Consider the following 26663-nt stretch of genomic DNA (forward strand, 5'->3'; position numbering starts at 1 on the left):
CTCTGAAAGTACAAATTTTTTCCAGTCACACATACATCACATTCTTGTGATCTTGTGATCCCGCTCTGGCAGAACCCGTCGGACGACCCGCTTCCAGCCCCTTCTCCGCCCCTCAGCGTTTCACCTTAAAACCACCAGCCGTTTGCATCCTCCCGTTTCCCCCGCTTCTCAAGTTCCCCGCGCCCGGGACGTCCTCTGCCTCCCAGCCCGGCGGGCCATGGCGGGCCCGGGGCTCTGGTTTTCGCTGCTGCTGGCGGCAGCGCTCGCCGGCCGGGCCGCGGCCCTGTGGCCCTGGCCCCAGTACATCCAGACCTCCGAGTCCCACTACGCCATCTTCCCGTACAATTTCCAGTTCCGGTACCACGCCAGTTCGGCCGCGCAGCCCGGCTGCTCCGTCCTCGACGAGGCCTTCCAGCGCTATCGCGACCTCCTCTTCAGCTCCAGCTGGTGGCAACCTCCTGAACGCACAAGTGAGTCGGACCTGCCCCGCCTCGGTCCTGGCTCCGAGAGAGCCTGCCCGGGGGCACCTCCCCAAACCTCCTGAGACGCCCTCCTTTTGGCTTCTGCCCAACCCTGTCGTCTGGTCACAACCCTCCGGTCTCCGCTTCCTCCTGCGCCTTTTCTCCAGCCGTCGTCGCAGCCTCCCCCACGTTTAGTCCCCAGCTCCATTCTCTGCTTCCCTGAGCGGACTTCTGGAGCCAGGATTTCTCCGGAATCCTGCCCCCCGGGCTGTTTGACCACGAATGCCTGCTACAGGACTGCAGTGCAGTCAGGATATCAAATTGCTGAAAGTAATGTGCCAGGAGACATCGAAGGGGATCCCTCTGACCGTGTTCAAGTGGCTCAGGCACCTAGTGAGGCTGTGACCGGGGGCCGGGTAGAGGACACCAGAGCTGACACCAAAGATTGGCGAGATGAGACATTAGAGATGACTTGACCTATGCAAAATCATGTAAAACTGTCTGACACGTGGCCTGTCCAGTACATGGTTAAACTGTGAGAGAAGTCAAAGAAGGCTTTGATAAGGAAATGGATTTTGAGCAACCACGTAAAGTGGGGTGGTGGATATAGTTGGCCAGGACTGAAAGGAGAGTATTGCAGGGAGGAAGAAAGGCTTGAGCGGAGGCACAGATGGTTATGATTGAGCTCAAAGTGCTTTGAGGGTGTATGTGATGAGGGTAGGGACTGGGGAGTGGGGAAGAATGTGGTTGGGGAGGAAGTGTGGGATTGAAGTGAAGTCAGGAGTGCTTTGGATATTGGTTTCATCTAAAACAGGGGTGGGCAGTTTTCTTTAAGGCAGTTGCTGAAAATTGTGTCTGAGGATTATTTCATGGCAGATTGGTAAGTAGAGTCAGCACTCTTACAAAGGAATAAAATTCTACTTTCTGGGCTTAAAATGTAGGGTTTTCTTCACGCTGTTTTGGAATCTGGTTCTCTGGTTATGATGTCTAGGTCGTTATGGGGGGAAGCCATATTTATGATTGGGCCATATGGTAACATCATCTTGTACTGTGTCTCAAGTGTGATTAAATTACTTTCACAAATGTTCTCATTGGATTTATAGAATTAAAGGCATTTCATTAAACAGATGGTACTTAGATAATTTAGGGAAAGAAATACAGTCTCAGCGTCAGGGTAGTTCTTAACTGGTAAGATGAATTAGGCTGGAGAGGATAAAAGGCCTGCTATTGTGTGTGGGTAGATCACGTATTTCCCTGAATCCTTTATGACAAGTAATGCCTTAGACAAGATTGGCACTCAGAATGTGTTTATTTTGGTATAGAACAGTTAGGGCCTAGCTTGTGCAAAAAAAAAAGAGAGAGAGAGAGATCTTTCGTCTAATTGGTATGTGCCTATTCCAGTGCTGGGCACTCTGGAGGTTACAAGAAAAGCATGCTCAAAAGTAGACTCAGGGCTCCTAGGTGGTGCAGTCGAGTAAGTGTCTGACTCTTGGTTTCGGCTCAGGTCATGATCTCACGGTCCTGAGATCAAGCCCCACATCAGCCTCTACCTTCAGTGGCAAGTGTGTTTGAGATTCCCTTTCCCTCTGCCTGCCCTTGCTGCTTGTGCTCTCTTTCTCTCTCTAAACTAAATAAATCTTAAAAAAAAAAAAAAAACAGTAGGCTCAAGCTTTGAAGTCCAATTGGGGAAATATGAAGCAAAAGGACACAGTGTATTATAAAATGCTTAAAGGATAGTTAGAATGTTTGCTACTATGGTATAAATTAGGGTAATTCCTATACATCTAAATTAAGCCATTGCCTCCATTGCTATAGGTCTAGAGTATAATGAAGAAAATGAAAATGGGGATGATATGTGATAATGGTGTCCTAGTAAATTCCCTAATGAAAGATTTAGAGACAGATAAAAAACTAAATAATAAGATGTTTATTTCAGTTTGTTACCTTACTGTGAATCAATTTGCTATATTTAAGGGTTCTTATCCGATAGGAGATAATGGAAACTGGTTTGAATCAACATTACCAAAGACACAGAAGTAACTTCCTTCTCTTTCATTCTTCCTATGCAGCCTTCCCTTTGGAACATTCGTTTCCTGGAAGGCTTTCAGATGACTTGAACTGTAATCCTCTTTCTACAAAAGCAAGGATGAATCCCTGGAGGGAGAAGTCACGTCAGCATGGCCCAAACCAGACTGTATTTCTCTATGGGGCTGATTTTAGTAAAGAAAACAACATATGCAATTTAAGTCTTAGCTTTAAACAGCTTTCCATCTCCTCCTTCCACATAACTTTCTTGTAGGTTCTGGGCCAGTGTTCTTCTTAATATAGCACAACTTCTGGTTTTGATCTGAACCTGGAATTCAGTGGAATCCGTACTTCCCTGAAAAACAAATCTGTTATTGAGGCTTGATTTGATTCTGAATTCACCTTCAGGGATTAGCTGTAGTCCACCAATTGCTGAATGGTCTATGGAGGTATTTAGTATTTGCTACCTGTCTTTGTCATTGAGAGGTGTTTCTGCCAACTGGAGGGTGTGTGTTGCATGTTGTTAAACCTGTTAAGTGGAATTAGTTTAAGCTCTAGATACTTGAGTGGACCTGATCCTCTGTTTTGATTGTTGAGCCACATCTTGTTTATGAATCAAAGATCTGATCACTTGGGATAGCACCTGTCTAATGTTTCTGGGTGCCTGATGGAGTTAATACAGCCCAAATTTTTCAGGTGAAATGGCTAAATCTGATTTTGTGATTTGACTGAATTCTTTTTTGCTTTTCTGAAACTAGTTGATTGAGGCCATAGTACTTAATAGTTTTTATTAAAGTTTGCATCCAGTTGTGATAGTCACACACATATTCCTATGAGTTACGTAGGATGCCATTGTCCCTGAATAGAATAACTCCCTTTATTTTCGAAAGGAAGATTATTATATGAGTATCTGGATCCTTCTGCAGCCATTATCAATATTTGATTTGTTCATCCTCAGACATGAAACAAGTGACTAATAAGTGGCGTAGTTGATTACAATCTGAATCTCCTGAAATACCTCCTTTGGCTATTCCTTCTATTACAATGCCTGGAACATAAGAGATACTTAATTATTTGTTGGATATATTAACTTAAAAGGGCGACTTTGTATAAAAGTAGAAGGTCTCATGATTTTATCTATTTCTAAGACCATCCAGAAGATGATTTGCAGGTTTCATTTAGAAATGATTGCCTTTCAGGTTTCAGATTTGGAATGTTATCATGTGGATTCCGGGGAAAGGAGGATCACACTGTGCTGTGGTCCCAGCTCAGACTACTCATATCTCATTGCAAAACTGGAGATGCCTTGGGAGTGCATCTAGGGAGTGTAGGAGGGAAACAGATAAGGTCGGGCAGCTGGACTGGGGAGAAGGAGCAATCCTGCTTAGTGCTGCACTCTAATTGCGTAGTGGCTATTACCTTTAACCTTTTCCGTGACAAGGACAAGTTACTCCTGCGAAGACTTTATTACCACGAAATTTATTGCTTGAAAGCAAAAAGGCAGAAAACCACACAGGAAGAATGTTTTGTGAAGTGGTATGTGGAGAATGGAGGGATACATAAAGAGGACAAATATAAGAATTTGGAAGGACATGGGTAGCAGGATAGTTTTTAGTGAGGGCCAGAATAATTGTTGGGCTCCATTTTGAATCCCAAAGCCTAGACTAGCTTGGCCTCCAATCCTCAACGAGCCTTTTCCCCCACAACCTTGTTTTTTCTTTATTGTTAAATCATAATACTTTCCCAATGGCCTGGGATAGTACTGAGCCCAAGAGGCTCAGCTTGGTCAGGATGTATGTGGGTAGCCTGGGCCTGGTTTATGAAAAATTCAAATCTTACTTTCTTGAGCTCTCGTCACTCCCCCTGCCTTGGGTATTTTGCTTGAAAACCTATGCAGTAGAGGACTCAGGGTCTGGAACAAGATTTATTTGGGAGTCAGCCAGAGAATGTTTATTAATCACTTGTTTAACTGTGTGCCCTCAGGCAAATCACCTAATTTCCAAGTAGCTGCTGCTGCTTTTTAAATCTGTCTCCATTTCAAGCATTTCTGAAGATAACAGGAAGACAGTGATAACTACCGTTACAGTCTTTGAGGGAAGGTACAGCAGAAGGAAGAAGTAGGTGATTTTAAAATAAAACAATAAAAAATTAAGTCTGAGCCCCAAAGCTTCCCTTCCTCCCATCTCCTTCCACCTCACTTCGTCATCGCTAAACAGAAGAGTGAAACAGGGCATGGCAGGGTTTTTGCTAGGTGGTACTTTGTTTTTGTTTTTAATAGCAAGTGTGAGCTATTTTTTCTTATAGCTACACAGTTTTTTGCTGGGGTACATTGTCGATTTCTTAGCCCCTTTAAGACGTAAACCTCTATCTTTTTCCCGTGGATTGCATTTACTGTCCAACCAGTACTTCTTTTAGAAATTAGAGAGGTTGCTTTTATATTTCTGCATCTTCCTAAATTTTCTCTGCTGTCCCTGGAAATGATTGATAAGGAGAGAGACAATGTGCATCAACAAGACCCTTAGCCAGTTGGATTAGGAGTTCTCTCCCACCTTTGTGGAGCCACTGACAACGAGAACAGCTGAAGAGAAGAGGTTGGATCTGTCCAGGCGATAAAGTTTTATGTGAAGGGTTTTCTGTGATCTGCCTGAAGGTGTATGGATTTGTAATCCATTGTAATGGAGAAATGGATTTGCTTTTCTTCTCAATTCCTGGCTATAGTGAATAAGACCCATTACTGTGTCAACTTCTCTCTTTCGTTTCCTTTGCTTCTGTTTTAAGCTTTTGTTATTGCTTAAGCTTCCTTAGCGTTGCACTCAGCCCTGATCTCTAGCCAATAGTGGTGTGCTATTGACGTCCACTTCTTGAAGGTGACTGGGCTTGGGTAGGGTGTAGAGCTCTTTCCTTTGGAAGTGTATGCTTGGATGTAGGAAGTTTGGGTGCTTATCACCTTGGGTGTCAGTAAGCAGCCTCCGCTTCTTTTGCAAAGCTTTGGGAGCAAGGGAGAAGGTTTACCAGGTACACTCTGTCCTAGATGAAAAGTTTAACTATTGTCCTATTTGACCTTGTCCTGGTAGTAACTAGTACGAAGATCCCGCATTAGTGGCTTTGGTCTTTGGACCAGAGCCACAGCCCTAGTTTGAGGCAAATTCAGAGTTCTAAGCTCATGTCCCTTTTATATATTGGAGTCTCAGCCTGTTTGCCATACAGGATGTCATCACACAGTAGTGGAGCCTTTAGGCTCCTATGAGGAGCTCATGAAAAGCCCTGAGAGCGGCTGGTTATCCCACAAGGGACCCCAACTCTGGGCTCCTCCCAAGTGGCAAAATTGATTTTTTAAGAAAAAGGAAGTAGAAGGTGGAAGGAAACTAGCGTTTATTGAGCGTCTGGCACTTGCTGTATATTATGCCGTTTCATCTCTAGAATAGCTCTGTGAGGTTGCTGTTGTCCTCGTCTTTCAGAACAGAGACTCACATGTGCAGGGGTTCACAGCTAGTGGGGTGGAGCAGAAATTCCGGTCGGGTCTGTTTGTCTACAAAGATTTTGCTCTTTTCAATGTGCAATCTTGGGGCAATCTACGACTCATAAATATTTTCACCAAGCCTTATACCAATTAGTGATTTGGAAAACTACTGGCCTTTGGTAGGAGTAAGCCCTGATCATACTTTAGTGTTAATCACCTCAGATAGTAACTTCTAACATCTAATTGCTTAATCATTAGTACTCGAGTTATGAATGTTTTGATCCTGGGCCCATCGTTATCAGATTCCAGTAGTGTTTCTGGGCAGCTTCCTTCTTTCCTTCCATCCTTAGTACAAGTAGTATTTATTAAGCAACTGTAATTTGTCAGTAGCACTTGTCCAAGAATATTAATTGATCTGTCTTTGTCCTTAAAGAATTTATAGTCTCCGGAAGTGGGAATACAGACATACAGTAAAGTATCAGGAAAGTGATTTTTGCTGATAAGTACAAGGTACTTTGGGGACACCTGACCCAAGTGTGTGTGTTGGGCTGGAGGAGAGGGTACATTTTGAGAAGGCTTCCATAAAGAGCTGTCCGATCATATTTGAAAGTAGGAGTTGGTGGAGATGCAGCTGGTAATCCACATGGAAAGAACTGCATGTGGGAAAAGCCTTCAGGATAGAGACCTTCATATCATATATTTAAGAAACGCATTGTCACTGTGGTCGAAGTGCACAGATCTAGGCTGGTTCAGCAGGTTAGCTATACAGTACGGAAGCTTGAGAGAATGAGTTGGAATACCTCCAGGGAACAAGAAGGTCCAAAAGGTGACCATGGGAGGGTGTTAAGGTGTTGTTGGATAACTGCTAAGCTAGAATGTGGGTTAGTTCTTCCTCTTGAGTGTTGAAATCACCGAGGATGAAAGCCAGCCTTGGAATGGAGAGGAAGCCTGGGGACCAGGATCCAAAGTCTTGGGTCATAAAGAGGTGACCAGGCTGTTGCAGAGTGTTGGTGACAAGGAGATTTTACAACTGAATATCATGAACCACAGAAAAGAGGTGTTTTTTTCACTTGATGGTAGAGGCTAGATGTCCCGGAAGCAGCTGAAAAGGAGCTGCCTCTCAGAGCAAGTTGTAGGGGAAATAATATTCCTGGGGAGAGCCAGTCTTCAGTTAAGGAGGAAGTAGGAGAGACTGAGGATGTTGGTAGTTGAATAACAAGATTCCAGAGGCTTGTGGGGGTGGGTGATGTGTAGTCCAGGTGTCTTGGTCGAGGAGAAGAAACAACATTTGTAGGAATGGGAGTGTGGGTCCAGAACAGAGATGAGCAGAGGCATCTATATACTGGGCAGCACGACAAAAGATGATAGCAGTATGATATGGTAGGTCCTCCTGACTGTAAGATTGCCACGAAAATGTGCTCCAGAGTCCAGCAAGAGTTCGTCTGCATGGGAGCATTTAATGGTAAAGGAAACATTTCTAATCAAAAGTGCAAAGATGTTTATTTAGTCAATAAATATGTAGGGATGACTGGTTATCCATTTGGGAAAAAGTAAAATTAAATCTATATCTCATATCAAACACAGAAGTAAATTCCAGGTAGTTAAAGATCTAAAGATAAAGGCCATGCCATAAAACTATTAGAAGTATAGGAAACTATTCATATGGTCCCAGAGGCAGAGGAGGCCTTTCTAAGCAAGCAGATAAAAGAAACCATAAAGGAAAAGATGAACAAATTTGACTACATAAAAATAAGAGAACTATAAGGTTCAAAAAATAAGGACAAAATGGGGGAACTATTTGCAATCTTAAAAGACAGGTTAAAATCTAAAAAGCTCTGTAGGGGCGCCTGGGTGGCTCAGTCATTAAGCGTCTGCCTTTGGCTCAGGGCCTGATCCTAGGGTCCTGGGATCGAGCCCCACATCAGGCTCCCTGCTCCACTGGGAGCCTGCTTCTTCCTCTCCCACTCCCCCTGCTTGTGTTCCCTCTCTCGCTGGCTGCTCTCTCTCTGTCAAATAAATAAATAAAATCTTTAAAAAAAAAATAAAGAGAGCTCTGTAAATCAATAAAAAAATTTTTTTTTAAATGCAGAGTATGGCTGGTAAAGGGGTGCCTGGTTGGCTCAGTTGGTTAAGTGTCTGATTCTTGATTTTGGCTTAGATCATTATCTCATAGTCATAAGATTTAGCCCCGAGCCGGGCTCTGCGTTGGCAGTTGGGCATCGAGCCTGCTTAAGATTGTCTTCTTCTCCCTCTCCCCCTCCCCACCCTGCTTGCTCCCTCTCTCTCCCTCTTTCACAAAAATAAAAGAAGAAGAAGAAAAAAAATATATATATATATAGCCAGTAAATGCAAAGTGATTCTCAAATTCAGTCATTATATTTAAAATACAGATTAAAACAATGGTATATTTCTTTTTTTTTTTAATTTTATTTATTTATTTGACAGAGATAGAGACAGCCAGCGAGAGAGGGAACACAAGCAGGGGGAGTGGGAGAGGAAGAATCAGGCTCATAGCGGAGGAGCCTGATGTGGGGCTCGATCCCGCAACGCTGGGATCACGCCCTGAGCCAAAGGCAGAAGCTTAACCGCTGTGCCACCCAGGCGCCCCTAAAACAATGGTATATTTCTTTATCAGGCTTGCACAGATGAAAAATAATTGAGACAGTCTAGTTTTAGAAGGATGTGGAGGGATGGACTCATGTATGTTGGTTCAGATATAAATCAGCTTTATACTTTTGTTCAGATATAACAATTTGGAAGAGTAATTTGGCAGTGTCAAAACCAAAAATTTTCTGGAGCACCTGGGTGGCTCAGTCGTTGGGCGTCTGCCTTCGGCTCAGGTCATGACCCAGCGTTCTGGGATCAAGCCCCACATCGGGCTCCCTGCTCAGCAGGAAGCCTGCTTCTCCCTCTCCCACTCCCCCTGCTTGTGTTCCCTCTCTCACTGCCTCTCTGTCAAATAAATAAATAAAACCTTTAAAAGACAAAACCAAAAACAAAAATTTTCTTACCTTTGGCCTAGCATTTCTACCTCTAGGAATTTTCCTACAGAAATCTCTCAACCAATGCTTTTCTATATATATATATACACATATATGTATACACACACACACACACACACACACATATATATATGCCATAAAATGTGAGTATGAAAGCCATATACATATGAATGAATGTTTACTAGAGCATTGCTTATAGTATCAGAAACTTAGAAGCATTCTGTAATGCTCACAAAGAGGAGAGAAGTTAGGACTTTCCACTTTTTGAAGTATATTCCAAAAATGGAATTCTGTTTAGCATTTATAAGTAAAGATGTAGATCTGTATGTATTGACAATAAAAGATCTGCAGATCATTTGGTAAGTGGGGAAAAAGTTATAATCTCTTATGTATTAGGATCTCATTTTTGCTTTAAAAATAATAAATCTGTGTATTTAGAAAAAAAATTGAAAGACTGTGCAAAATGTTAACCTAAGTTATCTTTTGGGATCCAGAATTACAGGGAGGTGCTCTCTTGTGGGTGGGGAGAGAGGAAGAGAACAGATTAAGTTTTAAAAGTAGGGGAGAACAAGAAAACTTTTAACTACAACGTTTACAAAGAAGATAGAAGGGAGAACATTCAGGATTCATTTATGGGCTGGATAGATTGCACTTCTGAGTGGGTATTAGTAGTCTCTAGAGGGTGAGAAGTCTTGGAACTCTTGGGAAGAGGCACTATGGTCCAGACTGAATCCAGCAGCACTGTGGAGGGGCTCCAGGCTCAGGGGCAGTTGGGTTCTCAGACTCCTACTTTACCAGGATAAGAAGTTTGACAGGGGCGGCCTTGCCTCTTCCCCTAGCCACAGCAATGTACTTTTGCATTGGCTGCTTCCCAGGCGTGGAGTACCTTTTCCCCTGCTGGTAGCCTGGCAAACACCATCTCAGGGTTCAAGGTTCTTTTTTTTTTTTTTTTTTTAAGATTTTTTTTTTTTTTTTNAGAGAGACAGCCAGTGAGAGAGGGAACACAAGCAGGGGGAATAGGAGAGGAAGAAAGGCTCATAGCAGAGGAGCCTGATGTGGGGCTCGATCCCATAACGCCGGGATCACGCCCTGAGCTGAAGGCAGACGCTCAACAACTGAGCCACCCAGGCGCCCCTGGGTTCAAGGTTCTGCTCAGAAGTCCTCTCCAAGGTGAAGCATCCCTTCCTTTCAGGAGGGAGCTATAATATCCACCCTAGCCCTTATCACATTGCTGTGTAATTGTTGTTCGTATTTGTCTCTCCTACTAGACTGTGAGCTCCTCAAGGGCAGGGACTGGGCTTGTTTTTATTTTGAACTGCCCCAGCACCTAGCACAGTTCCAGACGTACAGTAAATGCTCACTATATCCTGGTTGGAATGAAGAAATGAGTGGTAAATGAGTGATTTCTTGGGCTTTCATTAGACTGAATATGGGGAGAGAAAGCCTGGATGTGACAGAGATAAAGGTGGGAGGGGGAGGGGAACAATGCGGGCATGGAGAACTGACAGGGCACCAGCCTAGGAGAGTACAGGACACAAGGGGGCAGGGTACCCCTGAAAGAGAAGGAAGGTGCCTAGGCTGGGTTGACTTTCCTGGTGTCCACTCCAGAAGCCAAACCAAATGCCACTTTATAACCAAAATGAATGTTTTCTTCATGCTGCTAAAATCCTGTGAATTAAACGCATTGATATGATGGAAATATTTTGGTTCAGGGAGGAGCAGGTTGGGTGCAAGGAGAAGCTATTGTGTACTGAAGTAAAGACATAGTTTCTGGGTACCCTGATACAGGAATGAATGCTCCCTTCCAGAGAAGTAGAAAGACCCGAATCTTTGGATTAACGGAGCCAAGGTTCTTCAAAGCCGTGTCTGAAAAGGCACTTTCTGTATGCCTGGGTGTCTTACCATTCCCCACCCTAATCCCAGGACTTCACAATTCCTAGGTTTGGGCGTATAAAAGTAATCTCTCCATTAACTACTTGCCATTTATGCCTGATTATCATGTAGCACAATCATTATGCATACATAGCATTAAATGTGCATTTTTTTAATTCTAGCATCATTCATTTTTTCAGCAAACATTTATTGAATGACTCCCGTGTGTCAGGCACTGGAAATACAAAGGCCCTGAGATTGGCCCCTGCTGTTGAGGAACTTACAGCCTCGGTGAGGAGATAGACAAATAAATAGCATATGTTAAGATAAGTGTTACGAAAAAATGTATGTATACATTGTTTCATGATCTCATAGGAAGGTCTCTTAGGAAAGGGTGGGGGAATGACAGAAAAGTTTTATAAAAGGAAGAATCAGAGCTGTTTCATAATTAGGTGAGATGTGGAGGCAATGCAAAGTTTGCTTCACTTGGAGGAAGCAACATGTGCAAAGGAAAGTATGGAGAAAATGTGGCGTTTTCAGGATTCTGTAAAGAGTTCATTGTGTTACCGTGACAATTCCTGCACAGTAGCAAAGAAAAGATCTTCATATTAAAAGATCACAGTGGATGGTAGATTGAAATGGGGTATATATGGAGGCAGAGAGAACAACTGGGAGATTCTTTAGTCATTCAGGTGAGAATTTAGGAGAGGCTGAATTAAGGCACTGACTCGGGGGTGGGAAGGTCGTAAAGATGTTGAGATAGTAAGGATTTTGTAGTTAAAAGACTTACTTGGGTCTTTCCTTTTTAGTGTTGTAATCTCAGTGCTTAGCATAGTGCTTGACGCATAGTAGACTATCGGCGAATATTATGGGTGCATGGATTTTTAATCTACTCAGAAAGATGAGAGAAGGAGGAGGTTTCTGGTCTGGATAAATCAGTAGGTGGTACTGTTATCAAACTGAGGGAGAAGATCATCCGGGAAGAGGAATGAAAAGTTAGTTCAACTTAGTATTTAAGATTTCAAGGGCTTTTAAGCCATTTGAGTGTAGGCCTATGAGCCTAGAGTCCCAGAAGAAGAGTTGGCATGGAAAGGTAGATTTGAGAATCATCAACCAACTGTGGGTAGATGACATTGTCCAAGGAGAGCGTAGGTGAAGAGAAAAAGAGAAGCCTGGAAACTTTGGGGAACACTAGCATGTAGGGGCTGGCGAAGGAAGGGGAGAAGGAGGATGCATATCCAAGGAGCTTGAAGGAAAACCAAGAGAGAGCCGTGTCCCCTGAGCTAAGGGAGTTTATTTTCAGGAACATCAGGGATGTCTGATGCTGCCAAGAGGTCCCTAAAGAAGTGAGTGGCTGCCAGAATTATTGCCTCTGGGACAGCAGGGATTTTGTCTGTTTTGATCACTGCTGTGTCCCCAGCACTTAGAACAGCCTGGCACATAGTAAGCACTCAGTAAATAACTTGAAAGAATGAATGAAGAATGAATTGAAAAGGGTCCCTTGAATTTAGTTAAAGAACCACAGGACCTTGGTGAAGGCATTTGCAGAGGAGTGGAGGAAAAAGAAGCCATGTTATAATGGACTAAGGAGTGGATAGGATGTCAGAAGTGGCTATCAGGAGAGGACTAAGGTTGGCCAACTCCATGAGCACTTCTGTGCCAGGCACTGACTAAGCCCTTTATGTGCACCGGCTCATTTAATCTTCCCAACAGCCCAGTAAGGTAGGTACTCATCACGATCCCCATTTTTCAGCTGAGGAAACTGCAGCACAGAGGGAAAATAACTTCCCCACAGGGTCCCGCAGCTAGAAAGTGTTGGAACTAAGATATGAACCCAGGTCTGTCTGGCTTTGAAGTTCAGCACCTAACCGCTTAGGCTGCATTTCCTCTGGAGTTTCTTTGGGACCAGAAGGCAAGAGAAAGAGTCGTTGGAGATGACATGGAGTTGAAACCAGGAAGACTCGCAAATATTTGAATGCTGATGGGAAAGAATAGGAAGAAAGAAATAATTTGAAGATTTGGGGGAAAAGGGAAATCATTTAGACAAGAGGAGCCTGAAGAGAGATCCAGAGCACAGGTGACAGGAAACCCCTTCCACCAGGGCAGGAGGCAAAGATAACGACCAGGCGTGTGTTGCAGATGTGTTTGCCAGGGAGGAGAGGGAAGGAGAATTGGATGGGAGTGCTCTTCTGATCGTATACCAAGAGTAAGGGCGGTGGTGATCAAGTTACAGACTTGAAGAAAGTGGCTCAAATTCAAAGTAGCTGATGCAGAGAGTAGAAGACAGCATGGTGGAGACGGGAGAGGTTCAGGGCGGCATCAAGGGCCCAGGCAAGATGAGAGGCCATGATTTTACAGCAGCCCCGTCCTGCTGTTACACGATTTTCTCTCCTCCCTCCAGAAGGATGCCGTAGCCGGGGTCGGTGCACAGAAGGCAGATGGTCGTTGATCCGCTGGTTGCAGCCGAAGGAAACGACAGGCTGCTGACAGTACTGGCTAGATTGTGTCTGAGGTGTCGCATCAGCACACCTAGGCCAGCAGGGAGGGGAGCGAAGATGGGAGGGAACTGAGAACAGAAGCGTAGTGGAAGGGTCGTAGCACTGGCTTCTGGAGAAAGTTTAACAGCAGGACTGTGGTAGGAAGAGGGTCTCAGGAGGTCCACGTCCAGAGCTGACCTGTCTGGGAGGAATAGGCTAACCGATGCTGAAAGGGGAGGGGTGCCAATGGTAACTAATTTTTTTGTCACAAACACTTCTGTACTGTTTGAATTTTTTCCCCTTCTAAAATGTAGAAGGTGCACGTTTCGGGGAACCAGAGGAAAAGAGCAGGTGTACGGGAAAGCAGGGAGTGCGGGAGCTATGGAGATAGGAGGCGATGGCCATGGAATGGGGCCCCGGAGCACACTATCCGTGTGTGCGGTCACAAAGCATTAACTCTTTGGAGGAGTAGCCAGATGCGGTCCTACCTTGCCATTGTTCGCAGGGTTGCAAACAGGAGCCCTGAGACTCGCTCAGCTTAGCAGCCGCAGAACCAAAGCCAGCCTTTCCTGGTCTCCCAACTCCGTGCTCTGTTTGCCAGGCTTCCTCCTGAGCACCTGAGGCTTCAGAATTTCCTGTTGTGCCAGCCGGGCTCAGGGTGCACCTGCCATGCCATGCTTCCCCCACCTCAGTGCTTCCCGGTGCAGAGCGTGTGGGTGCACGTAGAGGAGGCGGGCCTGTCCCCGCCTGTTTCCTGCTTGCTTCGGGGTAGCAACTTGGAGGCGGAAAACCACAATGATGATACGCTATTTACATCCTTTTAAATGACCCAGTGTCCCTCCTGTTTTGCCAGTTCTCCCATTGCCGCCTCCCCCAGACCTTCCCCCTCATGGCTTGTTTAAATAGCAGCTGTGACTGTCTACCTCCTTTATCAGCCCAAACCCAAATGAGTCACTGAGAACGCTTAGGACAGGTTTTCTTCACCATAAGATTAGAGGCAGGGGGTGGAGGGATGAGCCCTTAGTTAGGGCCATTGTTCGAGGGGGAAAAGTCCTTTCATTTTTATTTTCATCAGGTCTTGTAAGGAGTGTACAACCCTCCCCCGCCCCCGGAAAGCCTCTGGATTTAGAGGATGGAGTGCAGGTGTGTTTTAGAAAAATAAAAGTATACTAGCAACAACAACAGAAGTTGGAGGGGTTTTGTTTTGTTTTGTTTTGTTTTTATGTACCAGGCAATAGTTCAGATAAACCTGCTCTTTGTGCAGCCTCTAAATGTCATTAGGACAGTGACTGTGGCAGTTGCCCGTGGATAGTTGTGATTTCTCCTCAATTCCATAGGCCGAGGTCCAGGGAATTAACTTAAAGCTCAGGACTTTGCCCTCGTTTGGATGGCCACCTGGGTAGATGAGCAGGTGAGCTCCCCACATACTGATATTGAGGCTCTGTGATGTGTGGGATGGGAGTGGGGGCAAGGAGGGAAGGGATGAGGGCACAGTTTAAGGAGGAATGTTCTTTTATAGTTTTCTTCGCTCCTACCTCTTAGCTAAGTCCTCCTTGGTCTTGAGGGTTTGTAGAGATGGCCTGTCTGCCTGGGGAGCTTGGGCTGGCCTTATAGATTCTGCTTTGAGGGTCATCTCTGCCCTGACAGTCTGGCTGTTCTCTTTTGTCGGAGATGAGTTTTCAGGGTTTAGAATGGAGTTGTGAGTTGGCCTGGCCCAGAGTAGCCTCAAATTCCCTTCTCCCTGCAGGATTTAGGTAGGTATTAGTGTGGGATGCAGAGTATTTACAGGGAGGGGAAAGAATACGTTTTATTCTTGATGATAAAAAGGGCCCCTTATTGGCTTGCTTCTTGGCGAGCCCGAGAGCTGAGGTGTGGCCATGTGGTAGTGCTCGGGAAGTTTGAGCAGGCTTTCTGGAAACGGCTCAAGGCTCTTGGATTACTTCTGCCCTAGAGATGGATAACATTTGGGATCCAGTTTGGTTCTGAATTCTCTCTCCCTGCCTTTTCCCAGGCCATCCTATCCCTGACTTTGTGGTTCTATAGGAAGTCATGGTTGTGGGGCCAGTGTGGATGCATGTAGTTCCAGAAAAGAATAGAAGGAAGGAGTTCATTGAAGTCAGGCTTGGGGCAGTACAATCAGAACCACCCTGAAGGTCACAAAGAAGAACCATGAGGAGGATGGGAAGAGACGGTGCATTAGTATTGTGGCTTTGGCTCCTTGGTTTTGCAGGGGGCGGGGGGGGCGTGCAACTGAAGAACTACGCTAGATGGTCAGTCATACTGGGTGGCTTTCCACTGTTGGGCAGAAGTCTTCCTCAGAGAACCTGTTTGGGAAGAGGGAAGGAAGCAGGATGGGATGGTGACCATGTCCCTTTGCTGGGGCACCAGCTCAATGATCTCAGGCCTCCTTTGCATGGGAGCTTCTCTGGTCATCTGCTTCATCTGCTCTCATCAGCTCCTGGCTTTTGCCCAACTGGAAACCTTTTGCCTGGAGCCCTCAGGAACAGTGCTCCTTCAAGTGACGTTCTGCAGTGGGAGGAGGGGTGCACACACGGGAATGTAAAACTATTCCCTGCATCAAAAAACGTGTTATGAAAAAGTGTTAGGACTAAACAGGGTGTTTATTCTGACATAATCGATTTGCAGTCTGGCATCGTATAAGCTTCCTATCTATCAGTATCTTTCCTTTCAACCAGTATTGCCGTTTGCAAGTCAGCAGCTCATCTGCTGACTACGCTTTGACTAGAAATGCTCAGGCTGCCTCTAGTTTAGAAGCAGTTGTCGAGGTACTGGAGTCGTGCTTACTGTACCAAACTAGAAATACAGAGCCCTGGTTACAAAGAGCTGTTGCCAGATCACGGATACATGGGTCAGGGCAGGTTACTGGGGAGACAGGGGAGCACAACCAAAGGGAAACAGTTGAACAGGTGATGGGGCAGTCCCTGTGCCAAGGGTAAATGCCCTCTCCTCCCTTGCCTCTTCCCACACGCATGTGAGCAGAAGGGACTAGAGCTAGGGACCTTCCTATAGGACCTTGGTGTTGCCTGTGGCTTCTGGTGGCAGGTCAGCCACACTGAGTTTACCCTGTCCTTTCAGGAAAACAGCATGCACCAGAGAAGAGTTCATTGGTAATCCTTGTGAGCACTCCTGGATGTAATGAGCTTCCTTCTTTGGAGTCAGGGGAAAACTGTAAGTACCACCTTGTTCCCTGTAGTAGAGAGCAAGCACTTGTCTGGAGCTGTAACTCTGGTTGGCCTGGCCTGAGTTCCTGATGCTAGGCCTGTAGCCCTTAGGACTGGGGAAGACCCGGGTCATCAAGGGCTGAGAGCCATAGAAGGTGAATTTTTCGTATACACTCTAACCAGTGTCTGAAGGTTGGCCGTGGAACGTCTCAGTGGCTTTTCACGGAGTCCCACAGGACGCTTGCCTTCTGGACTGCATATAATTCTGTTGCCATTTTAGGAGTTTGTAAACTTTGCTGGTTTTCTTTAAGAGACCCCACTCTGGGAAGAGAAGGAGTTTTTGGTCATGGTGTTTTTGGGCATAATGACTGGAATAAAGTCAAGTCATTAGCCCTATGATACCTGCTGTCCTCCCTGAGCAGCAGTATCTGGGAACTTCTCAGTCGCCAAAGTGAACGTTCAAGTCTTGGCTTCCTCCTCACAGTCTTGGATGAAGTAGCTGAATGAAGCCTGGAGACAAGGGAAAGGAGGATGATTACAAAGGTTTTGGGAACACCGTGACCTGGACACACCTTCCAAGCATCCCTGTCCACCTCATACTTTCAGCTAAGGGCTGGCGGGAACTCATGTTTCTGGAGGGTAGACTGAACCACAAGGCGGGTGGTACTTTTCTTCTCTAGCCTTCTCATCGTGTATTATCTTCTAGGGCCCACAGAGCCTCTGGGAGACCACCCTCCCACTCTGGCCCAAGGCCTAGCTGACCTGCAGCTGCTCTGCTCTGGGGATGTCTCTTCTTTGAAAGGAAAAAAAATGTGATCTTCCTGTTGTTTTTTAATCCAAGGATTTACACAGGACATGTAATCTGAGAGTAGAAGTCCTTAACCAGTGGGGTCATTCCTGTCATTTCAGACACCCTGACCATAAATGATGATCATTGTTTCCTCCTCTCTGAGACTGTCTGGGGAGCTCTCCGAGGTAACATGGGGGCTGATGCTGGGAGAGAAAGAGAGGGATGAAGTGGGAAGGTTGGCATTGGTGGGTTGGGAGGACAAGACTGGGGGCCCAGCACATACCCCCACTTTAGTAAACTTCCTTTATGGAGACCGATTGGAGTGTTTCCCCATCTCCCTGAAGGGAGTGTTCTCCTTACAGCTGTCTCTAGAAGTTGCCAGGTGTCAGCCCGTGCAATAGTGGCAGCAGCTCTCCTGGTCAGGTGTTCTGGGGGAGCAGTAAGAGACCCTGCAGGCTGATGCTCAAGGTCCCAGCAGGGAAGAGGCTGCCTGGGACTCTGCTGCAAACACTGTCTGTTCAGCTCTCACTAAACACGCATGATTGGAAGGGTTCTTTAGAGAGGAAAACTTGATCACAAGAAATAGATAAATGTCGAAAAAGAAGTAAGTAGTACAAGATATGTAGAACTATATCTGTGTTCCAGGAGAAAATTGGGGCTCTGCTAACACGTGATAGGCCTTTGCCCTTCCTCTTGGTTTACCGAAAAGGTGTCTGGTCCTTGGATACAGACTTCGCCAAATACCTGTACTACTTTTGCAAAGCCCCTGCTGGTGAATGAGGAGGGAAATTCTCACAGAATTTCAAACCTTGTTTTGGTTCATCTTTGTTCCCTTACCCCTCCTCGCCTCCTCGCCTGTGTTTTGGAGAAACAGGGCTGACTTCCCTCTGTGCTCTCTTTTTTCTTTTTTTTAAAGATTTTATTTATTTATTTGACAGAGAGACAGACAGCGAGAGAGGGAACACAAGCAGGGGGAGTGGGAGAGGAAGAAGCAGGCTCCCAGCAGAGGAGCCCAATATGGGGCTCAATCCCAGGACCCTGGGATCACGCCCTGAGCCAAAGCCAGACGCTTAATGATTGAGCCACTCAGGTGCCCCTCTGAGCCACTCGGGCGCCCCCCGCCCTGCTCTCTTATACCTTTTGTGCAGGTGCTATGATTAGTTTGGTTGGGGCAGGGGGAAATTTGGGACTCCAGAATTCTGGGTGTCAGAATCAGAGTAGAAAGAAGCCAAAACAGGGGTGCCTGGGTGGCTCAGCCGTTAAGCGTCTGCCTTTGGCTCAGGTCATGATCCCAGGGTCCTGGGATTGAGCCCCGCATCAGGCTCCCTGCTTCAGCGGGACCTGCTTCTCCCTCTCACACTCCCCTTGCTTGTGTTCCCTCTCTTGCTGTCTCTCTCTGTCAAATAAATAAATAAAAATCTTTTGGGGAGGGGAGGGGAGGGCCAAAACAATAGAAGGGCAGTCTGCCTCGAAGTAGGTGCTGAGTGACTGCTGAGATCTCAGATTCTTTCCTGCTGAAATTTTGGGATTCTGGAAATCCTTCTGCTGGGTTTTCAGAAGACGGGCTCCAGCTGTCAAGAACATATAACACTCTGGACTCAGCATCCCTGCCCTTGGGCCTTGCCAGAATCTAGGAGTTTGTGTCCAGTGGACTGGGGCAGTCCTTCTGGGGCTGTTGCTGCCCACCGTATCTCAGCTCCCTATAGCTAGTTCCCTTCTCAGGCTCTCAAGAGGAAAGGTGGATGATTCTTCGTCTTCTGGGTCCAGCTGTGAACCCAGGCTCCTTGGAAACTTAAGCTTATGATTACTTTTTCACAGTTCAGTCTGGGATAACATGAGGGGCCACCTTTTTCTCAGCTCCCTTAGCTCCCGATCAGTGTTAATTTGGAAAGCCTTAACCCATGTGAGCTGGCTTGTCCCTGCACATGTACTCATAAGCAGACATCTTGGCCTCTCTTGATACTCCTGTGAGTTCAAGGCTTAGGAAATATGGGCAAGAGGTTTGTGGATTTTGAGGGCTAGTGTATTCCTAGGAGAGGCACTAAAGCCCCTTACACTGCCATCTCCCAAGATAAAATGCAGAGTAAAAACAGATACTGGCTTCCTAGTATCCTCTTTGCCTCCTTGCTGAGACTCATCGAGCCCGTACTATATCCACTTTTACCATGTGCCCAAGCATTCTCCTCTGTCACGTTGGGAACCTTCCAGATGGGTGCATCTCTTTTCCCGCATCCCTAAATCTTTACTCTGCCTCTCTACTTCTCCGTAGGTCTGGAGACTTTTAGCCAGCTTGTTTGGAGATCTCCTGAGGGCACAGTGAGTGGGGGCCCTGCGAAAAGGTTCCTTTTTTGTCTCTGGGGATTTGCTCTGAATGTTGAGAGTCCTGGGAATAACTTACTTTGTCTTAGACAGAGTCCTGGTGGCTCAAGATGGCCCCAGGAAGAGTTAGAAGGAGACATGAGTGGAAACCCGTTTGGTAGATTTGGCCTGTTTGGAATCAATGTAATGTAGTTTCTTTGAGTCATTATTTAGTAACAACCTTGAGACCACACTGCTTTAAAGAAAATAAGATTAACAGTAAAAATCCAGAACGTGTAGGCTGACTGGTGTGTGGCTAGCATGGGACCGTTACCCTCTGACAGGTGCCTGCTTGCGGTCACTGAGGTAGAGATGTGGGGCATTTGGGGAGATGATTGCTCTGCAGAACAGTCATAGATTGGCTTTTGAAGGATCAGCGGACTTTTCCTCATCCCTCTCACCCCCATGGTGAGTTTCCTTTGAATCCTGACATGTTCAATGTTTGGTTCACACAGTTCTTTATCAACAAGACCGAGATTGAAGACTTTCCCCGCTTCCCTCACCGGGGCTTGTTGTTGGATACGTCACGCCATTACCTGCCACTGACCAGCATCCTGGACACTCTGGTACCCAGGCCTTAAGGCCATCTTTGCCCTTAGTGTTCTGGGGTGATGAGGCAAGGGGTAGACCAGTTGCCATATTCCTAAAGCATTGCAGAGGGAGTGTATGTAACTTTCTGAGCTCCTAGGGAAAATGGAAAAGATGACCCACTCTAAGACAAAAAAAGAAGAAGAAAAGGAGTGATTTAAACTACCCCACTGGCTACTCTGGACCAACGTCCAGGTTATCTCCAGGAATGCAGAAGGTGGTCTGGGGAATTGGCTTCTTCAATCAAGCCAAGCTTAGTTTAGTTACAGGCAAGGTCATAGGAAAGAGATACTCAAAAGCCATAGCTCAGGATGTTCCTGACTATCTTGAGTTTGATGGTCAGTCTTATCCTGCGGTCGCTGATCCAACTCGTGTGTCTACCTTTTCCTTTGCTCCTCTGCTGGACCCAAAGGAGGGGTACATCCACCAGTCTTGGCTTCTGAGATTATGGGTTATGGGGCCACTAAATTCAACAGTAGACTTCACAGTTTGGATAAATGTTAGCCAGAGAACCCAGAACAAATGGCAGGAAGACATATTAGTCTTCAGGGCATGGTGGTGCTTTTGGAAAACCGGGGTACCACATAGTTGCAACTGTTCTCTCAGTGTGGCTAAAACTCGTCACAGAAAGAGGAGGTAATGCCTCTGGCAGACATCTTTGGTTGTGCCCTGGGAGAATAAGAAACATGCTAGGCCTTCCCCTGATAGCAGGGCATTCCCTGACGGGAAGATTTGATAGATAGACCCTGTTGACATTTATCAGGAAGCTGGCGCAGATTGAGCTTGGTGGGGTATGTGGGGCAGCCTGCCAGTCTGCCTACCTTCCCAAGTTCGAGGCCGAAACTGGAGAAGCTGTGATGGGTTCACAGTGTGTCCTCTGATCTACAGGACGTCATGGCATACAACAAATTCAACGTGTTCCACTGGCATCTGGTTGATGACTCTTCTTTCCCATATGACAGCTTCACTTTTCCAGAGCTCACCAGAAAGGTATGTCTCAATTTCTTTAAGAGCAAGTTTGTGGGTCGATGTCTGAGCCTGGCTATGGCCTTGCTGGCAAGGACACTGGCTCTCATCCTCACCAGCCAGTGTGAGGGACACACTGACTTAGGGGAAGGGCACTGGATTTGGAATCAGGAGACCTAATTTGAGTCCAAACTTTGCCATTAATTTTCTCCGACAGATAATCTTTCCTGGTCTCGTTTTCTTTCTGTTTGTTTATATTCTGCCACCTGCCTACCTTGTTGTCTCAATTGGCATTATGACACTCAGATAAAGCAACAGATGTGCTAGCTTATGGGAAATTATGATAAAGATCCTTGGAAATAGTTCCTGATACCAAAGAGCTGTGGGTAGACTTCCTGAGATGCAGGGCGTCGCGGAGGCATTTGAGTATCTTCTACTCTGCTAGCCTTCGGGAAATGACATTGTTAAGGGTGTCTTGTGCCTTTCAGGGGTCCTATGATCCTGCCACCCATATCTACACAGCACAGGATGTGAAGGAGGTGATTGAATATGCACGTCTTCGGGGCATCCGTGTGTTGGCAGAGTTTGACACTCCTGGCCACACTCTGTCCTGGGGACCAGGTAAGAATAATGTCGGATAGAAAGAATCTACTGACCCCCCTCGGTGGGGCTTCAGGGTATTGACTCTTGGATGCGGCATGGCCCGGCCTTGGTCCCTTGGAAGAATGTTTTCCATCAACTCCTTCCACCTGGGAATTTAGATAGGCAGAACTTACTTTGGACAAAGAAGGCCACTGCTCACTTTTAAACTGTGCGCAAATCTTCTCAGATAGCTTTGTCTTAATGATGCCCTTGCAAGTCGTGCGCTAGAGTTAAGAAAGATCTTCCCAGGGGCACCTGGGTGGCACAGCGGTTAGGCGTCTGCCTTCGGCTCAGGGTGTGATCCCGGTGTTATGGGATCGAGCCCCCCATCAGGCTCCTCCACTGGGAGCCTGCTTCTTCCTCTCCCACTCCCCCTGCTTGTGTTCCCTCTCTTGCTGGCTGTCTCTATCTCTGTCAAATAAATAAATAAAATCTTAAAAAAAAAAAAAAGATCTTCCCAGTTTGGCTGGATCAGGCGGTCTCTCTTTACTGCCTACAGGCAGTGTGAGGAGAGCAGCCTTTGGGAACGAGGGTGACCCCTGCTGGAAGCAGTGTGTCAAGGCAGGAGTACGTGTGTTGATAGCTGTGTGGCAGCAACCCCGTCTCTGACTGTCTGCGATTGTGGATATATTTTTATTTCTTTGACTGTGACTAAAAGCTCATGATCAGCAGCGTCTGTGAGTGCCTGATGGTCCCTGCCTCAGTAATATTTATGAACATGATTATCTCACTTTGTGCAACTTAATGTCCTTAAGTACATGACTGCGTGGGAGTCTGTGTATTTGTGACACTTGTGTGGGATTCTCTGTTGGCTTAGGTGCCCCTGGATTATTGACTCCTTGCTACTCTGGGTCTCATCCCACTGGCACCTTTGGACCGGTGAATCCCATTCTCAACAGTACCTATGAATTCATGAGCGCATTTTTCTTGGAGGTCAGCTCTGTCTTCCCGGATTTTTATCTTCACCTTGGAGGAGATGAGGTTGATTTCACCTGCTGGTATGATCCGTTTGATCTTCCCATCCCTGCCTGATGAATTGCCTACTCAGAATAGAGGTTAGCTCCTAAGAGGCTACCTATCTCAGGTGCTCCTCAGGGGCTAACCTCTGAGAACAATCTGTCTCAGTCCAGGTGGCTCAGGGCTTGGGCCTTTCCTCTCTGCACCGACATAGAGGCCCTCCCTGATTTTGGCAAGGCTGTGGGTGTGAACCTGTCCCTTTCCCCTGTCCTATCCTTGATATACTTACGGAAGAATCAGGTCTTTGTCTTGGGAAAGTCCAGGATAGAGAAAAATAATCCCCACCTTTGTAAAATTGTCTGGTTGAAGAGTCAAGACACAGATGAATTTGAGACCAATGTATGAAAATGTCTAGTCAGTATTAAACTGTAAGGTCCAAACCCTCAAAAGAGGTTGATGGGCTTCTCTGAGAAGCGGACACTAGAGGTGGATCTGGGGAAATAGGCTTTTCCGAGAGGAAAGGGGGGGGGAACATTCCAGGAGGAAAGTGAGCAAAATGTAAATGTTCCTGGGGGAGGGAGAGCAGGTAACAGCAACACTTCTGTCCACCTGGAATAAAGAATGAATGGGAAGGGAAGAGCAGAATATGCCTGAGTGGGGGGTTAAACAGGGAAGCCAGAATCCAGTGCCCCAGAGCCCCAGACCAAGACCTCAGAGCCACATGCTGTAGACCAGACAGGTTAATATGTGCTCTTGCTGAAAGTTTAAATTGAAAGCTCTTGGGGTCCGAACTCCTTTCTCAGCCTATGTCAGTGGCCCCCGTCACACTGCTTTGTTCAGCGACACCTGCCTCTGAGATTCGAAGTTGATTGGTTTTTCAAGTGAAAAAAGAAGTGGTGGGAGGCCAGGTGGCTAATCCCCAAGCTTTGGGCTTTGAGGATGTTGAAAGAATTAATCTTCATTTTCTCTTGGGATTCAGGAAGTCCAACCCAGATATCCAGTCCTTTATGAAGAAGCAAGGCTTTGGCAATGACTTTAAGCAGCTGGAGTCCTTCTACGTCCAAACGTGAGGAAGGAAAGAGGGTGGGCAGGGTTTCTTGGGGTTACCTCCTGTGTAGTTCTCACTTTCCATACCAGGGCCAGGCCCCGCTTGACCACTCTCTGGGCCCTTGAACCGGGTACTTTGTCCTATCTTTTCAGCTCTGGAGTAGTCCATTCCCAACTGGGGAAGACACTGCTCAATCAGGAATGAGCCCCTAGGCAGCCTCAGGCCCTAGAGCACTGGCACCAACAGCCTAGAAGCTGTTCGAGCTGAGCAGACCCTTTCTTTCCTCCTCAGGCTGCTGAACATCGTCTCTGCCTATGACAAGGGCTATGTGGTGTGGCAGGAGGTGTTTGATAATAAAGTAAAGGTGAGCCAGGGGCAGAGAGAAAAGGAGCCACCTGCCATGCTTCTCTCTGGTGTCTCCGCCCTTCCCTGCCTCTGCACAGACTGTTCCTCCCTGGGCTTGGATTAGGCTTTATGTTCGGAGCACTGGGGGTCCATCTCTCCTTTCCCTTCTGGAAAGGTCACAGAGGTCTGTGCCCTGGGTGTGAGTGTCAGAACATCTGTCTCTCTTCCCTCACCACAAACTGATCAAGAGTTATCTCTGCTGCCAGGTTACTTGGGATTCCTGAGACTGGCATGCTGGGTTGGCTTTTTCTCTCTGAGTCATAGACTGGAGTCTTCCAGGTTTGGGAGCGGGGCTACTTCCTCTTCACTGTTGATCAGTTAGGTCCCAGCCTCTTGCCAGTGCAGGGGCTCTGCGGGAACCTCCGAAGCATCTGGAGATTCTTGGACATGGTAGCTCTTGATGAGTCTCCTGGACCCCGCTGCTTGTCTCCCTTAGCTCGCAGCCAGTATTACCGTCTCATGCCGGACAAGGAGGCTGCAGAAGGACTGGGAGTGGAAGCAGCAGGGAGGACTCCTAGGGCCTACAGAGTCCTTGGCCTTTGCACTGGGCTGGGAGCTCAGTGGCGGGGAGTCACCGAGAAATACTTTGCTGCTCGAGAGCAGAGTGGGTGCATATCCCTTGGCCTGGGTCGTTTGCATAAGCATGTGGGCCAGACATCGCCTCAGCTGTGTGCCCTTAATTTTGTGCCAGGTTCGGCCAGATACGATCATTCAGGTGTGGCGAGAAGAGACACCAGTCCGCTATACGAAGGAGATGGAGCTGATCACCGGAGCTGGCTTCCGCGCCCTGCTCTCCGCCCCCTGGTACCTGAATCACATCGCCTACGGCCCCGACTGGCGTGAGGTCTACATGGTGGAGCCCCTGGACTTTAAAGGTGAGAGCAGAGAGCTCTGCCTGCGGACCGGAGGCGGCTGGGCTGGGGCACGGAGCCGGGACAGGAGGGTCTGTGCTAGACCCTTCGGGGTAGATGAGATGGCCTATCTGAAGAGAGGGCTCCGTAGGAAGGTGGTTGAGGGGAGACCCTAGGGTTACCCCCACCCCGCCCGCAGCCTGTTGTTCCTTGTGTTCCCTCAGGTAGCCCTCAGCAGAAGGCTCTAGTGATTGGTGGAGAGGCCTGTATGTGGGGAGAGTATGTGGACAGCACAAATCTGGCCCCCAGACTCTGGTAAGGATTTCCCGAGGATGTGGGTGGTTGGGCGTGTGGGCACGGGTTCTCCCTTACAGACTCACTCCCGTCCAGTCCCCCCGGACAAGTACCCGCCTTCCGGGCCTGGGAGAGAAGGAGCTGTACGTTCTGAGAACACCTGCTGCTGCTGTCAGTAGCCGTTCATGACACCCTTACACCTTACTCTGGCTCCGAACCTTTGGGAGAGGGAAGATCCACATCTTCGTGAAGCTGGAGCCGAGCCCTAGAAGTCCCTAGAAGCCCCCCAGCCAGGTTATCGCTCTAGATAACCTTGGCCCTGAGTCCAGGGCGCCTAGATGGGAGGCAGCAGCCTGTGAGTATCCGGCTCCCTTGGAGGGAGTACAGGGGCCAACCTGGTACGCGACCCTTCCCTCTAGGCCCAGAGCAGGGGCTGTGGCTGAGAGGCTGTGGAGCAGCGAGCTGGTGACTAGCGTGGACTTTGCCTTCAAACGTTTGACACGGTTCCGCTGTGAGCTACTAAGGTAGGCCAGCAAGCCGTGTTGGGGCCTTCCCGCAGGGCAGACTGGGGACTTACAGGGAAGACAGTAGCTAATGCTTACAGAGGCCTCCTTGGTGGCAAGCACCGTGCTGAGCCCTTTACAGGCATTATTTCACGCTGGAAGCAGGCCGTTTTATCCTCCCTTTAGAAATAGGCAGCTGAGGCACAGAGAAGTTAATGTAAAGCCCCAAATCACTGAGAACCAGGTTTTGATCCAAGCCACCTTCCAAGTCTGTGCTCTTAGCCATGGCTGTGCCTTTATGGGCTCTCATGACACCTGTGCCACTGTTGGGGATGGGCCTGCATAAGATGGTCATTTCCCTTATTTGTTCATTGACTAGGTCTTGAGGACCTGGAGGACTCAGCCTAGTGCCGAGCCGAGAGCCAGCCGTGGCAAGGTCTAGGCCTCAGCTGTGTGTAATTCACTGGGCGACTTTGAGCTAGTTCCTTACCATCTCTAAGCATGTTGCTCATTTGAATAATAAAGAAGGCATGCCTAGGGTCCCCTATAGAGACTGGCCGGCCACATCCTGGAACTTGTGAGGCTAAACAGGGTTTCATGGCCACACCGTGTGCATGAACAGGACAGCACACCGGTCCCCCCCCACCACTGCATTTAGAGCATTCGAGCCATTAAAGGGGGGCTCAGTGGGCCAGGAGCAGTAGGCACCCCTTAGCCATCAGCTCTTTTCTAAAGGTACTGCATTATTTGGGACTCAGGTACAGAGACAACAGGTTAGAAAT

At 47.3% G+C, this 26663-nt stretch overlaps 1 protein-coding gene across 4 annotated transcripts in view; it reads left to right on the top strand.

The window, feature by feature from the left end:
• The first annotated feature begins 207 nt into the window (after nucleotides 1–207).
• The window catches only part of HEXA (hexosaminidase subunit alpha), a 29212-nt gene continuing 2756 nt past the window's right edge, over nucleotides 208–26663 (top strand). The window contains exons 1-13 of one of the 4 annotated variants that reach the window (XM_034660708.1): nucleotides 208–470; nucleotides 16394–16486; nucleotides 17389–17454; nucleotides 19539–19585; nucleotides 20083–20193; nucleotides 21104–21205; nucleotides 21670–21802; nucleotides 22641–22821; nucleotides 23760–23846; nucleotides 24120–24192; nucleotides 24925–25108; nucleotides 25309–25399; nucleotides 25798–25902. In XM_034660708.1, the coding sequence (XP_034516599.1) occupies nucleotides 218–470; nucleotides 16394–16486; nucleotides 17389–17454; nucleotides 19539–19585; nucleotides 20083–20193; nucleotides 21104–21205; nucleotides 21670–21802; nucleotides 22641–22821; nucleotides 23760–23846; nucleotides 24120–24192; nucleotides 24925–25108; nucleotides 25309–25399; nucleotides 25798–25902 (1526 nt within the window). In that variant the 5' untranslated portion in view covers nucleotides 208–217. The other 3 variants (XM_034660709.1, XM_034660710.1, XM_019800161.2) reach the window with 3 other exon arrangements.

The sequence above is a fragment of the Ailuropoda melanoleuca genome, chromosome 5 (assembly GCF_002007445.2).
Source record: "Ailuropoda melanoleuca isolate Jingjing chromosome 5, ASM200744v2, whole genome shotgun sequence".
NCBI classification, from domain to species: Eukaryota; Metazoa; Chordata; class Mammalia; order Carnivora; family Ursidae; genus Ailuropoda; species Ailuropoda melanoleuca.